The 14,245-nt window shown below is 54.2% G+C and overlaps 6 protein-coding genes across 6 annotated transcripts; 2 read left to right on the top strand and 4 right to left on the bottom strand.

Annotated features, from left to right (window-relative positions):
* Nucleotides 1–35: 35 nt before the first annotated feature.
* DL89DRAFT_37354 (P-loop containing nucleoside triphosphate hydrolase protein) lies at nt 36–1,020 on the bottom strand. Its single transcript, XM_040891594.1, has one exon. The coding sequence runs from the start codon at nt 862–864 to the stop codon at nt 223–225; it is 642 nt and encodes a 213-aa protein (XP_040741697.1). The 5' UTR covers nt 865–1,020; the 3' UTR covers nt 36–222.
* Nucleotides 1,021–1,740, bottom strand: DL89DRAFT_37353 (uncharacterized protein). The gene has a single exon (XM_040891593.1). It carries the CDS (start codon nt 1,690–1,692, stop codon nt 1,177–1,179), a length of 516 nt encoding a protein of 171 aa, XP_040741696.1. The 5' UTR covers nt 1,693–1,740; the 3' UTR covers nt 1,021–1,176.
* Nucleotides 1,741–2,956: 1,216 nt separating this feature from the next.
* DL89DRAFT_269035 (uncharacterized protein) lies at nt 2,957–4,442 on the bottom strand. Its single transcript, XM_040888131.1, is given in 2 exon segments — nt 2,957–3,879; nt 3,899–4,442. The coding sequence occupies 2 exon segments, from the start codon at nt 4,250–4,252 to the stop codon at nt 2,983–2,985; spliced, it is 1,251 nt and encodes a 416-aa protein (XP_040741695.1). The 5' UTR covers nt 4,253–4,442; the 3' UTR covers nt 2,957–2,982.
* A 781-nt stretch (nt 4,443–5,223) lies between these two features.
* On the bottom strand, nt 5,224–7,874 carry DL89DRAFT_285272 (DUF590-domain-containing protein). The gene is made up of 5 exons (XM_040889814.1): nt 7,461–7,874; nt 7,349–7,415; nt 6,728–7,285; nt 5,920–6,696; nt 5,224–5,876 (listed from the first exon to the last, which is right to left on the bottom strand). The coding sequence occupies exons 1-5, from the start codon at nt 7,841–7,843 to the stop codon at nt 5,286–5,288; spliced, it is 2,376 nt and encodes a 791-aa protein (XP_040741694.1). The 5' UTR covers nt 7,844–7,874; the 3' UTR covers nt 5,224–5,285.
* Nucleotides 7,875–8,138: 264 nt separating this feature from the next.
* DL89DRAFT_269034 (uncharacterized protein) lies at nt 8,139–9,834 on the top strand. Its single transcript, XM_040888130.1, has 5 exons — nt 8,139–8,284; nt 8,541–9,243; nt 9,316–9,448; nt 9,474–9,576; nt 9,600–9,834. Exons 2-5 carry the CDS (start codon nt 8,572–8,574, stop codon nt 9,742–9,744), a joined length of 1,053 nt encoding a protein of 350 aa, XP_040741693.1. The 5' UTR covers nt 8,139–8,284; nt 8,541–8,571; the 3' UTR covers nt 9,745–9,834.
* Nucleotides 9,835–10,446: 612 nt separating this feature from the next.
* On the top strand, nt 10,447–14,195 carry DL89DRAFT_248243 (cytochrome P450; the record flags this gene model as incomplete). Its single annotated transcript, XM_040885144.1, has 3 exons — nt 10,447–10,898; nt 12,496–12,515; nt 12,983–14,195. The coding sequence occupies 3 exons, from the start codon at nt 10,447–10,449 to the stop codon at nt 13,837–13,839; spliced, it is 1,329 nt and encodes a 442-aa protein (XP_040741692.1). The 3' UTR covers nt 13,840–14,195.
* Nucleotides 14,196–14,245: the final 50 nt, after the last annotated feature.

Below are 14,245 nucleotides of genomic sequence, written 5' to 3'. Positions count from 1 at the left end.
CCTGATCCTTGCCTTTGCCGATCCACTGTAAATAACTTTGAGCATGATGTCACCAGAGTACTCGCCTGAACTCTCAGGGCTCGGATCCACCCCTGGGCCAGAATCATTCCGTGAGGAGCTGCTACGAGTATCGAATGTGCTTGTCGCGGATCCACCGGTGTGCTGGTCAGATGCAGATGGTTGAATCTATCTGGTTTTCAGTCGCCCATGGCGCAGTCTTGATTAGAGACGCAGTATGTAGCGAGCTGCCAGACTGAGTACGTAGCATGCCCTCGCATCTGGGTATGTTCGCACTCTCCATCGTTGTCCATTCGTGAGCTCAGATAAGAGTTGTACATGGTCGACGTAATGACCGCCCAGTGACAGCAGATTGGCAAACGAACCTTGCTCAACAACTCGGCCGCTATTTATAGTGACAACCAGGTCAGCCATGGGGAGATAGTCCAGACAGTGCGTAACTAGCACCCGAGTTCGACCTTTCAAGTACCCCTGGATGCAGTACTTGAAAATAGCGTGCGACACACTGACGTCGACTGCGGACAAGGAATCGTCTAGCAGCACGATATCGCTATCAGCATATGCAGCCCTGGCAATGCTGACTCGTTGCTTCTGCCCGCCAGACAGTGTTACGCCGCGCTCGCCAATTTCTGTAAGATCGCGTTCCGGAAGTTCTGCCAGGTCGATATCGAGGGCACATGCCTCAATGACATTCAAATACTTTTCTTCGTCGTATGGGAGGCCAAATGTGATGTTGTCCCGAATCGTGGCGTTCATGATCCATGGAGCCTGCGCAGCGTAACTGAGTGTGCCGCCAACATCCAAGCTTCCTGAGATGCGCTTCATTTCGCCGACTAGCGCATTCATCAATGAGCTCTTTCCACTACCCACTGGGCCAACAATGATTGCCAATGACCCGTGTGGGATCTCGATGTTGATGGTGTCAAGGAGGAATGGCTGTATGCCATCTCTGTCTGTGTCAGCAGCTGAATTCTGCCGGGAAGCGGTATGTGATAGAGCGATAGACTGTTTTCATCCTGGCCGGCATTGCGCTTGCGAGGGCCACCCAGATGCTGAATGCGGGATTCGCGAGAGGAGTCGGGGTTCTCCGAGCTGACTAGGGCAGCTTGGTACCTCCAGGCAAAGCGGCCATGAGATATGCGGATCGCTACATCTAGTCTACGTTGTGGGACTACTGGTCGATCGAGCTCCTCCTCGAGCAATACATCGGTGATTCTCTCCAATGGCACCTTGGAATTGCGAGTTTCGGTAAGTGCGACTGGCAGCCAGCTCAGCGGCACTGACATCGAGTTGAAAATGCCGATGACAGCAAACACAGCACCCGCATGCAGCCTTCCACCCAACACAGTGAGTATGGCAAATGTCAGGATCGATGCCAGTACAGGAGAGTTGAGCGCAAGCGAGATAAGCCCGTAGCGTGCAAGGTTGATGTAGGCAATGAGCCTTGGTTTCCTGGCTGCGGAACCCCTGGATAGTGCTGGCAATCGAGTCTTCCCAGACAAAAAACTTTATAACCTTCATTCCCTGAAGTGCTTCACGTGTTGCGCGCATGCGCTTGTCTGTATATGTGGCCACGCTTTTGCGGAGACGGACAATATACTTGGAGGCCCACATCTGCATGGGAACAAATCCAACCACAACTGCCCAGCCAGCGATGCTCGATGGACCAACCATCAGTACCAAAACAGCAACCGAAACGAGAACCTGGACCGGGATGGTAATGCACATGACAACATATGTGATGCCCCTCTCGATCTGGCCCAAGTCTGACGAGATCAGGTTGGTCAATCTGCCAAGTGTCTGGCGCGAGCGAGCCTGTGATGTTAGAACCAGAGACTTGCGGTATACTGCCGAGGCTAGTGCTGTCCGAGCGATAATTGCAGCCTTGCTGACCTCGTAGAAAAACCATTGCAGAGACCATGAGCTTAGCAGAAGCATAGCAAATATACCAAACACTAAAACATACCCCTGCCAGTTCGGAGGTTCAGGTATGCCGTGTTTGTGTGCTGCTGCCCGTTTGTGGTGAGCATATGTTGTTGTCATCTTTACAAGCACGGGAATGAACACTGGTATGAGCTCAGCAAGCAGCCGTGTGATGAAGGCGCGTAGCAGATAGCCGGACAAAATCGGATACAAAGCGAATGCTAGGCTCGGCTTAGATTGCATCCGATGCATGGTCTCGGAACGTAGACGACTATTGTGTGTAACTATTGCCCAAGTACGTATACACATGTGCTTCCCCACCTCGCACAATTCAAGCAGTTTCAAGAGCTTGCTCTGTGCACGAACATTGGGATTGGCTGCTCTGCGCTTTTCTTTCACCCATTCAGCCATGAAACGTTCAGATATTGCATCTGGGCGCATTTCGCTACCAACACCAATGTTTGGGAGGGACTCCAGCTGGACAGGCTGCTTGAAGCCGTGGGCTATTAACGGCGTAATCCAGCAAAAGAATATGCGGGAGAACCACGAAGCAACGTTTTCATGGCAGTTGGCTTCAGTGTGCGGCCTGGGAGCCAGACTCTTCAAAGATTACCACCTTCTTGCGACCTCCTTGTTGAATTTGGGGACTGGTTGGCCAAGTCATGATGACCGCTGGGCATAAAACCTTGTGAATAAAGATAAAGCTAGCGACCTTGCAAAATAGAGCTACGAGAAAAGGTAGAGGCATTGTAAAGCGCAAGATGGCACATGGCATCTTTGGAGCAAAACATTACTGCAAAGTATGTCATGGGCAATTTAGAGACGCCATTAATATTTCCGTGTGTATCGTGTCTTTCATTAGCGGTGGCGTGCCTAGTGCGTAGTAGAACATGCCTACCGCAACACAACTTCAACATATGGAAGAAGTATCTTTTGCAGACTATTGAGGCGCGCCCTGTGATACTTTATTACCAGTAATAACCAATTGAAGGGTAAAGGATGAAGATGCTTATGGAATAAACAGATCGTAAAGAGTGGTATTTAAAGATAATATTCTGAGGATGCCTTGTAGGTGTATGAAGGCGTCCGAAGCTCAGCAAATTCCATGTCAACGTCATACTCTGATGGGACAGTATTATTGCGCAGGATGACCAGGGCAAAGTAGGCGAGCGGGCACAGGCCAAGAAGGAGCAGGCCCCAGTTGACATAGCAAAGAGTCGAGATGGACATGTTATTCACCATGACCCACGAAACGGCTGTCCCAAGTGCCTGGAGCCCGCGGAACACGCTGACGTTTCTTCCTGTGACATCAAAGTCGTCCGAGAGCAGACTAATGAACCACATGATGCACGTGTCAAAGATGCCGATGAAGAGCCCGAAGAACGCATACAGCGTGATAGTGGGGCCGGCAGCAGGGTCGGTGTAATCAAGAGGCTTTTCATGAAAATGGCCAATGTTCCCAGACGGGAACATCTGCATCTGGTTGAAAATTCCTCCAATCCAAACCCCGTTTGAGACAAGCGCTAGAATGACAACAGCAGTGATGGCCCGACGCCGCCGACTCCATTTGGTGTGATCAAGAATAAGACCCAGCACGACCGCGCCGACTGTCTTGGCAAGCCAGAAGAATATGTTGTTGAATCCACGCGTGCGAGCATCAAAAACAGCGCCGTTGAGGATATTCGAGGTGTAGGCGAACCCGATGTGCGAGACTATATATGGTGTGGCAAAGAGCAGCGCCCACTTTGACACAAGGTGTTTGACCATATTCGCCAGCTCTTTGACGACAGGATCTGCCGAGTGCGACATGACGACTGTACTATCATCGCGCCTGACCTTTGTTGGAGAGACAAGAGCAAGAGAGATTACTGCGCCAAATACCTGGACGATACCCAAGGAAAGGTATGTGTAGTTGGAGAAACTGCTCCGCTTGCCGTCCTGGTAGTTGAGTGAGAACTGGAGAATCCCGACCCAGCATGCCGCCCAGGTTGAAGAACGCAGCAAAGATGGCTAGGTATTTGCCGCGGACCTCCTCGCGCGGGTACTTGATATTGATTGTTGTCTGAATCGAGAAGAATACCCCGACGCCAATGCCCATGAACACTGCAGAAACGATGCTCAGCGCTATAGGCGGGTCGTTGATTTCCGCTATGTAGCGATACGCATAGGTAAATGAGTAGAACGATATGAAAATGCAAGATGCGAACATGCACAAACGAACACCAATGCGGTACAGGATGTTGCAGCCAAGGAAGCTGAAAATGCCAGTCAGGAGGAAACTGACGATAAGACTCAGGTTGATCTCGAACATATTGTCGGGATCCGGGCTCTTCTCAGGTCGCACTACCCAGGGAAATGAGGGCAAACATCATCCCAGGGCCACAGAGGCTAACTAGGCTCAGAATGTAGAGCTGGTTGCCTGGCGAGTGTAGCGTGAGGCTCATGCGATAGTATGCCGCGGTGTGTAGTTGGGATAAGAGTAGATGACAATACTGGATGCGGTGGAATAAGGGTGTTGCGCTTGAAGCAGAGGCCTGCTAGCTCCCAACAACAGGAAACTGACCTTTTATGTGGGCTCGGTGTTTGCAGAGGTGTGGATGATGAAATGCATTATTTCCGTGCTCCTCGTGTGTCGAACAATGCATCCAACTGAGAGAATCAGGAAGCGCGGAGGTACCGGGGACGTGCCAGGGGCAAGCGCTTTGCATCGAGCACGGGTCACTAGGGGATCTGCTCCTCAATATCCCTCAGTTCCTTTCCAGCTTGTTGACATGGACTGAAACAAAGCTGAGCAAAGCAAAGCAAATACCGTTGCGAGGCGCTGTTGGACATAGTATGAGCAAACCCTTTTTCTGAGGTGAGACGCTGCAGATCGTTTGTATGTCTGTTGACCCCCTTTTGCCAGGCCAATTATAAAACTCGACCAGGTAGAAACACAAGGCATGCAATGCTTAGTGGGCGAGGAGGGCACCTAGACTATTGCTGCTAGATACGGCTGTCTACACCGTGTAGTGCCGTGCTCTCTCCAAGTGAGGCATTGCAAAGATTTCAAGCAAGCGTGAGATTTCTAACGAGAACAAGGCTGCAAGAAATGTGTTAAAATAGCGCCAGACGCCATCAGCGCCATGGGAAAACTGGTAGTAAATGCCCTCTCTTAGCAGCAGCCTTACTCGGATTTGAAGGCGCTGGCAACCGACTGCAGGCCGTAGTCAAGCTCGTTTTTCCACTCAGGGGCAGCCAATCCACTACGCATGACAGATCCTTGCATGCTCTTGCGTCCAAAACGCTGGTCGGTTGTAGTATGAGCTTCAGCGGCATCGCCGGCTGGGGTGTCCGAATCCATGTCAGCGCCATCTTTCTGCCCCAAGATCGACATCCATGTCGACTAGATCGCGCAACGTCGCGGGAGCCTTATCGAGCCACCGGCGCTTCGATCCAGCATGAGCACGCGTGACAATCCGCTCGTAGGCGCTGGGCCACGATGCCATGACTTGCGTAATGACCCACTGGATAGCCAAGAACATGTGCTCCGAGAACAGCAGCACGACCAGCGCAAGACTCAGGTTGGTGCGGCCGAAACGCTTCATCACCTCAGGGTTGGAGACCGTCGGCAGGAACGAGCAGTTGGGGTGGAACTGGTAGATCAGCAGCGCGTTGGTGATCGAGGACAGCCAGCACATGAAACGCAGCATCGTGAGCCAAGGGCCAATGGTGTCTACCCTTCGCGAAATAGGCCGCTTCGTCGTCGCGCAAATCTTGGCCGCGTCCGTACGCAGCTCCAGCCAGTTGTTCAAGAAGGCAGCCAGCGGCGCCAGCGGCCACGCAATCGAGAAAAATGTTACGCGGCCAAACTGCGACGCCATTTCGGCATAGTCGCCGTAGGTGTCGTACTCGGGTAGCTCCACCTCGGATGTGACATTGGCGATGAACTGGCTCTCGATGTTGGCCGGTGCGAATGGCCGATTCGCCATGGCGCACAGCATCTGCCCATGCATCGAATCCGCCAGTCGATGCCCGTGTCAGTGTGTTGCCAAGAATGCTCGAGTGCGGTTTCTCGGATAGATCTGCAACAGCAGTGGTGCTGCTGTTGGTGCTGCTGTTGGTGCTGCTGGGCTCCTTGTCGGCCTTCTTCAGCGCACGCGTGCTCCACCAACGCATGATTAGCGGCAGCCCAGTCTCAGTCATCAGGTTGACGATCTGGCCGGTGACAATAAACGAGGTCAGCAGATCCTGGATCTTGGCCACTGCCGGAGTCGAGCTAGACTTGATAGCCACCATGGCGAGTCGCCCACTATGCTTTTCAATCTCGCGCGCCAGGAAAGGAGTGAGCCAGGGCGGAAGCTCGGTGATCAAGAGGTAGACGCTGCGCAGAAGATGCTCAAACGTATCCTGATACGGCACAAACACCCACGCTGTCAGGAATAGATAGAGGTGGTCCTGCAGGAACTGGAAGATAAAGACCTTGGTTGTGTACTGTGCGGTGTACTCGGTTTCGTACTCGTAGTTTTCGTACTCGGTCAGCAGCTTGGCTATGTGGGTGCACAGCGCCGTGTAGAGCGGCAGACACAGCGAGAACAGAACCACGGGTGTTAGCCCCAGTAGGGTCTGGAACGGTCCGTTATAATACTCGCCCAAAAAGGTCTGCACAGCGAAGATGATGGAGACAAAGGCTCCCATCACCAGCGCCAGCGCAATGGTCACCGGCACGCTGAGCATCCGACGCAACCAGCGCTTCCCGACAGAAAAGTAGGGAATCTGTTCGCCAGTAGCTGGATCAGCTATATACCGGTCGGGGCGGAACTGCGGGCGACGCATCGAGGCAGCCTTTCTCGGCACCATGCACACCCCAGTAGGTGGCAATGTCGGACTCGCGGCGGGCCCAGGTCTCTGTGAAGATGACGCTCCACAGTACGATGACAATGCCAAACTGCCACGAGAAGCTCCAGCCAAACAGCCATGCCAGGACCCCGACTGCCGATGGAATCGCCAGCCACAGGAAGTAGCTCTGGAGGAAAGCAAAGTACATGGCGATCTCCTCGCCAAAGTGGTGGCGGATACTGCGTAGGTCGTGGCGATCGATCAGCCATTTGGATGACCAGTGCTTGATCCACTCCTTGTTGAACGAGCGATCCTGCAACGGGAACACGCACTCAACCCACCGCTCGCGCTCTGGATTGACGTCGGCACAGCCATCCTCAACTGGCCCAACAATGAGCTTATACACAATGCGCTGCCGCTCTGACGGCGACATGCACTCGGCCTGTGCTGTGCCCAGCCTGTAGCAGCTTCGAGGGGTCGTCCTGCGTCTCTGGGTCAACCTCGAAGGGGTCGGCTGCCTGGAGCGCTGCATCGCGAGGAACACGTCTCAGCGGGAGTATCCCACAGAGCCAGTCCTGTAAGCGCTCACGTCCGCCACTCTTGCAGCAGCGTCTCGCGCGGGCACCGGATAAACAGCAGCAGGTGTCCTGATTCGGCTGCAAATGCTGTGCTGCGCTTTATGTGCTCGTCGCCATCGTCACCTGTCTCCTACTGTCTGCACCCTCTTTGCCGCCAGGGCCTCGCGGATCTCAACGTCGAGGCCGGCGCGGGTCAGGCGCTGGACCAGCTCGGATAGGGCGTCAGAAACCTTGTCGGCCTTGGCCGCGCGCTTCTCCTCGGCTGCACGCTGCCCCTCAGACCGGTTGCGCGCCTTCTTCAAAACACTGTCACCGGAGGGCGCCGTATATTTAAACGAGATGACAAAGTCGGCGAATCCAGGCAGCTGCTGCTGCTGCTGCTGTTCGACTGAGACATCAGTTGTTGCTGAGCTGTCGCTGGCCGTGTTCATACGCTGCATCGCCCAGTACTGCAGAAACTTTAGCGGAGGGCGCTCTCGCGCGTCGCTGCTGCCGGTGCTGTTCATCGTTGCGCGTGCTGAAAAGAGTAAAGCGAAGGAAAGGAGTGTGGAGAGCACGGCAAACAGACCCGTGCGCGCTCCTTTTTAACTCCCAGCAGCGACTTTGTCTGGGCCACGGTGTGTGACAGCCTGCGTGACCGTGTCCGACGTCAAGGAGGAGGGGCTGGCAGACTGCTGGCTGTGATTGGATGCGGTTTTTATCAGCACTCTGGGACTCACCTTCGCTGAGGCTCACAAATTTTTTTCGGGTTGCCCAGAGCCGCCTCGCTGAGCCGACAAGCCCACCACTTCGTTGACCCTAGGCCAACCCAGCGTCTCCTGTCCTCAATTCCTTCCCTTTTGAAAGTCCCTCATTACCCAATCTTGCTGTCTTTTGAGCTGTACTTCTCCTCTAGACCCCTACTCGCTTCGACCTATCCAAGGAAACGACTTTACGACGAGGCTCAGGTATGCAATTGCGCGCAATCTAGACAAACATACGGCAGAATTCGGCAAGCCGGCTTAGTCCAGGGCTTGGGTCGCACAATCCGACAGCGCATGACGCGTAATTGGCATCCGCAGAACGGTGCATTGCACGTCCTTACCTGTAGCAGCCAGTCGCAGTCGCCGAAGTGTGTGCTACAACTTGGCGCGTACACCCCTGCCTTTGCGTTGTTTGTTTGAAATGGCTACTGACAGGCACAATCACGCTTTCGATTTGTAGTAACTTAATTCGCAGGTTCTATAGGCATGGTATGGCCGAACCGACAAACAACAATAGCAACAGTACACAAGACAGAACAATAATTACGCGTCCAGGACTAAGCATGAACGACAGACAGAACACAGAGTATCCCTCTGATCTCAACCACACAGAAGAGTCGGACTTTGACGAAGAGGCCGAGGAGTACTACGAGTCCGACGAGTCAGCAAACCTGACCTGGATCTCGTGGTTCTGCTCGCTCAAGGGGCACGAGTATTTCTGCGAGATCCCCGAGGAGTATATCGAAGACGAATTCAATCTGACTGGGCTGAGCCAGACCGTGAACTACTATGTTGAGGCGCTGGACATGATTCTCGACATTGAGGACGACAGCGAGGAGCCGCTTGATGCGGACGAGATCGAGGCCATTGACAACTCGTCGGAGATCCTGTATGGCCTTATCCACGCGCGCTACATTATCACGCGCGGTGGTCTCCAGCAGATGGCCGACAAGTACGAGAACGGCGATTTTGGCTCGTGCCCACGCTACGCCTGCGATGGCACATTCCTAGGCTCCATGCGGTCGGCTAGACATCCCGGAGCGCGAGTCGGTGAAGCTGTTTTGCCCGAGCTGCCTCGACATCTACAACCCGCCCAGCACGCGCTACAGCAAGATCGACGGTGCGTATTTTGGCACGACGTTTGCGCATCTGTTCTTCCAGGCGTTCCCGACATTCATCCCTGAGAACCCCACGCCATCTACACGCCCCAAATCTACGGCTTCGCCATTAACGAGCGGAGTAAGTCTGGCCCGCGTATGCAGTGGCTGCGCATGCGGCCCGAGAACATTGACGAGGAACTAGACGAAGATATCGACGACGAGGAAAACAACAGCACTGACTCGCAGAGCTACGTTCGAGGCACGTGCGGTTGCGCCCCCGGAGCTGGCTGGAGCCGCTGATGAGCAAGCTGCCGCTCGGCAGCCCGGAGACGACAGTGCAGAGTACGCCCACAAGGACGAGCCCAGCATTGGACGCGGGAAATCGAGCATATGGACGTTGGTACCGATCGCATTATCAGCGGGGCATCGACGCCTGCGGGCTGTGCAACCAAGAACGACGACCAGGACATGGCCAGCGTCACCAACTCGCCCAAGCAATCCCGGCCCAGGCTGCCAGCAGACGATGGCCGGCGGAGGACCCCTGCTAATGCTAATGTCGACTAGCTCGCTTCTATTTATGTCCTCCTCCATTACAGCCTGCCTTACATATTTCTCCATGTCTTTTGTCTTGATCAGAGGCTGTCTTGCATCGTGCCGATGATTTCTTTGGCAGCTCACCTAACCCCCACCACTACCATTACCCCAGATGTACCTGGTGATAGAAGATGAAATCAGCACTGCCCAGGCCATTTCGCCCCTGGTGACAACAATCTATGTGAAGAGACAATGCTGGTAGATGGATTTCTGTTTTGGTGCAATTGTTAGGTGCCAGGCAGGGCGGAGCCGACTTTGCAGCGGCGGCAGCCACCATCGACTATTTCCAACATAGCGGTCGGGTGGGCTCTATGGAGCGAAGGTGTGCATTTTTCTCCTTCTCTCTCACCCACCCTTTCCCGGAATACCCTTTGCTTTTCTATATCCTTGCACCACACACAAGCACTTATTACTGAGAGTTGAAGATGCTGCTGTCATTTATACACAGCACCGATATGCTCTATGCTGCTGCCGCATCGATTGTGCTCTACGGGGTGTACAGTCTAGTCAGCATGTTCCTACCGCCTCCCAACCAACGACGGCGGCGTACCCTATATCCCTGTTTTCAAGACGCTGGGCTTCCTGCGCAAAGGAACCAACACCGGGCGCTACGGGCTCTCCAAGACGCTCGACAAGCCGTACATGGACAAGCACGGAATTGTCAAGGCGTGGATGTTTGGCACCTGGGCATACAAGATCAGCAAGGCCGAGTATGCGCGCAAGCTGTTCATGCAAACCGACCTGTTCCAGAAGGTGGACATTGTGCGCATGATGCCACACAACCTTGGCCCGCGTGTCTCAGGTCTCTCGCTGTCGTTTGAGAACGGCGACAGTTACCGCGGCCACCGCGCCGTAGTGAACCCAGCGTTCCGGCGCTCTTGGCCATCTCACTTGTTCCAGACCCCAATGATGGAGCTGATGGACGTTTTGGAGCGCGAGAGTGCCAAGCCCGTCGACGTCCTGCTGTGGTTCCGGCGCGGCACCCTGGATGTGCTTGGTCACATCATCATGAGCTTTGACTTCCGCGCCCTGCGCGACCCGAACAACAAGAAGCGCGCCATGTACGACTCGCTGCTCGAGGCCATGCTGCACCCGCTGTATAACATGTTCCCGTGGCTGGACTTGTTTGCGCGCGGCAAGCGCAAGAAGCAGTGGGGATATCTGTGGGACTTTTACAGCTTCATTGACGGCATTATTGACGAGCGTCTGGCGAAGATGGAGACGCAGCCACCCTTGACTGACGATGAGCGCAATAATGCCGACCTGCTGACGCTGCTGCTTGAAGCGTACGTACAGTCAAAGTCTGGCAAGATGCTGGATGAGCGCGGCAAGCAGGTCACCCCGATGACGCGCGAGCAGCTTCGCAGCAACGTCAACCTGTTCTACGTCGCAGGCTACGACACCACAGCCAATTCGCTGTCATACGTGATGCTTGAGCTGGCGCGCCACCCAGAGATCCAGACCAAGGCACGCGAACTCGTCGTCAGCGTGCTGGGCAACAACAAGGATGTGTACCCGACCGATGACCAGCTGAAGGAGCTTGGGTATCTGGACCTGATCGTCAAGGAGACTCTGCGCAAGAACTCCATTCTGGCTGAGATCCGTCGCCGCGTGTCTGCGCCTGTGCAGCTGGGCGAGTTTACAATCCCTAAGGGCTCGGTGATCTCGGTGGATACCTGGGCAATGCACTATAACCCGCAGTACTTTCCCTGAGCCCGAGTGCTTCATTCCCGAGCGGTTTGCAGACGAGAAGGCACAGAGCGTGCCGTTTACTTTTGCGCCATTTAGCAATGGGTCCCGCCAGTGCATGGGCATGAAGTTCTCGTTCATCGAGCAGCGAATTGCCATTTCACTCCTGTTGCTCAGGTTTGAGTGGACGCTGCCCAAGGACAGTCCGTTCTGGAAAACCACGCCTTCGTCGCCGGCAGGCCTCATCTCGCCTGTGGGGCTGATGGTCGACATCAAGAGCCGCTTTTAGGAGCTTTAGCTATTACCGCACAATACTCAACAATGGCAATGCTCCTTCACATCGTGTCTCCGCTACTATGGAGCTAGGAGTCGGCTCTTGATTTTCCGGCGCACCAGCAGTGTTGCCTATTGGCTGCGGTTTGCATAGGCCAGCATTGGCCCAGCATGGGACCTTGTTTGTTTCTCTGACAATGGCACACAAAAGCAAGGCCGCTAGGAAAATGTAGGTGTGCAACTCGAGGCGTAGTGTAATTAAGGGCGGCAGTGCGCGGGAGGCTTGAAGTAGGCAGTGGGAGCAGGGGACACAAGACGCCAAGTGGTGGCGTATTATCCTTTGCGCACTAGCTTGCCGCACCTCCATTTCGCGATGCAACTCTGTGTGACCCTACGAGTTGCGGCACAACCAGCCAGGGGAGCACGGCAGGTACTTTAAAGCCATGGTGGCACCTGCTCGCAAGAGCTCTATTAGATGTGCCCAATATCTTCAGCAGATTCTCGACTTCATATTTTGCTATACTGACTAGTCCTATGTCGCTTATTGTCGAAGCCATCGCTGAGTACAGCATTCGAAATGTCGTGGTAGCTGCTGCATCTATCTACGTTATCTACCTGCTGGTCAAGCTGTTCGTTCCCCCCAGCATCAACGATGGCGGCGTGCCGCATATCCCGGCTTACAAGACCCTGTACTGGACGTTCAAAAGCAACCCAAGCAGACAGGATCTATGCGACAGGGTTGACCTGCCTGCACTGAAGGAAACTGGTCTGGTGCGGTCGTTCCTATGGGGTCGGTGGATGTACAAGACGAACAACGCCGAGTTTGCGCGGCAGCTGTTTCTCAAGACCAGCGTATACCAAAAGATAGAGATGCACAACCTGATTCCCTTCGTGTTCCGCGCAGTTGCAGCTGGTGGCAACCTGATGACCGAGAACGGCGACCATTTCAAAGCACACCGGGCCATCGTCGGGCCCTCATTCCGTCGCTCATGGCCTGCAGATATGTTCCGCGAAAACCTGGACAAGGTCGAGAAGCTCATCAAAGGCCATGGCGGAAAGGCGGTCGACGTGTACAATATCTGCCGCCGCACTACACTCGACCTGCTTGGCAACATCATCATGGGAATAAACATGGGCGCCCTCGACTACACCGATGGTGAGCTGCTCGAAATTTGCTGGGACGTGGTCGAGGCAGGCATTGAGCCGCTGTACCTTGTTTTCCCAGTACTTGACAAATACCCGATAGGAAAGCGCGCTCAATCCTTTGCCAACTTGAAGAAGTTCCATCGGTTCATCGAGAAGACCATCGAGGAAAAGCGACTGAAGCTCTTGGCAACGGGGACGCTGGGTGAGACGGAGCGCGACAACTCTGACTTGCTGACGCTGATGATTGAGGCACATGAGCACACCAAGGTCCACGGCGCGTATGACGAGAAGGGCAAGCTTCTGCCGTCAATGACCACCGAGGAGCTGCGCAACAACACTATTATTTTCTTTGTTGCCGGGCACGATGCAACCGCCTACGGTATGAACCACATGCTCATGGAGCTTGCCTTGAACCCCGATGTGCAGCAGTGGGCGCGCGATAAAGTCATCAGTGTCATTGGCGATGCTCCCGATGCCTTCCCCACCGACGAGCAGCTGGCCGAGCTCTCTGACCTTGACATGATTGTCAAGGAGTCGCTCCGCAAGAACAGCGTCGTGTCGGATGTGCGCCGTGTGCTGACAGAGCCTGTCACCCTGGGAAAGTACACTCTGCCCAAGGGATCCTGGGTCATGGTCGACCTGTGGGCGATGCAGCACAACCCCGAGTACTATCCGAACCCCGACAAATTCATTCCCGAGCGGTTTGCATCTTCGGCCAGGGAAAACGGGCACCCGAATGTACCGTTCACTTGGGCGCCGTTCAGTGAGGGCAGCCGCAAGTGCATCGGGCACAAGTTTGCACTGCTTACTCAGCGCATTATGCTGGCACATCTCGTTCACCGTTTTGTCTGGCGCTTGCCTGCAGGAAGCCCGTTTCTAACAAAGCCGCGAACCTCAACGTCAGGTCTTATCTCGCCAATTGGTCTCGAGCTGGAGTTTGAGAGCCGTCACAAGTAAACAAGCCTACCTACGGCCATTTCAACATGTTATGCAGGTGGATATGCGTTTATTTTTAGATTCAGCTGCTGCAAGCTACCCAGCATATTTAGCGAAATGACAACAACTTCAATAAAGCAGCTGTCTACCTGCGCTATCTCATACTCCATGTACCAGCAATTGCATCTGCATCGATACATCAACCATTCCAGAACGAACCGCTATATAATTAGCACAGGTCATGCAGAATGCTGCTTTAAATAGATGCGCCTGTACCAGGACCCACGAGGTTGCTTAGTTGGGAACATTCTAACAGCATCCTTTGTAAAAGGCAGCTCTGTTCTTTGAGTCAAGCATGCCTTTATATGCAGCACGATGATCTTCATATATTTTTCTAAAAATATGCCAAGCTACTGAGCAAAGTCGC

This window comes from Linderina pennispora (genome assembly GCF_002104995.1).
Source record: "Linderina pennispora strain ATCC 12442 chromosome Unknown DL89scaffold_11, whole genome shotgun sequence".
In the NCBI taxonomy this organism is placed as follows: domain Eukaryota; kingdom Fungi; phylum Kickxellomycota; class Kickxellomycetes; order Kickxellales; family Kickxellaceae; genus Linderina; species Linderina pennispora.
The sequence above is the reverse complement of the archived record's forward strand: the minus strand, read 5'-3'. Positions and strand labels throughout refer to the sequence as shown.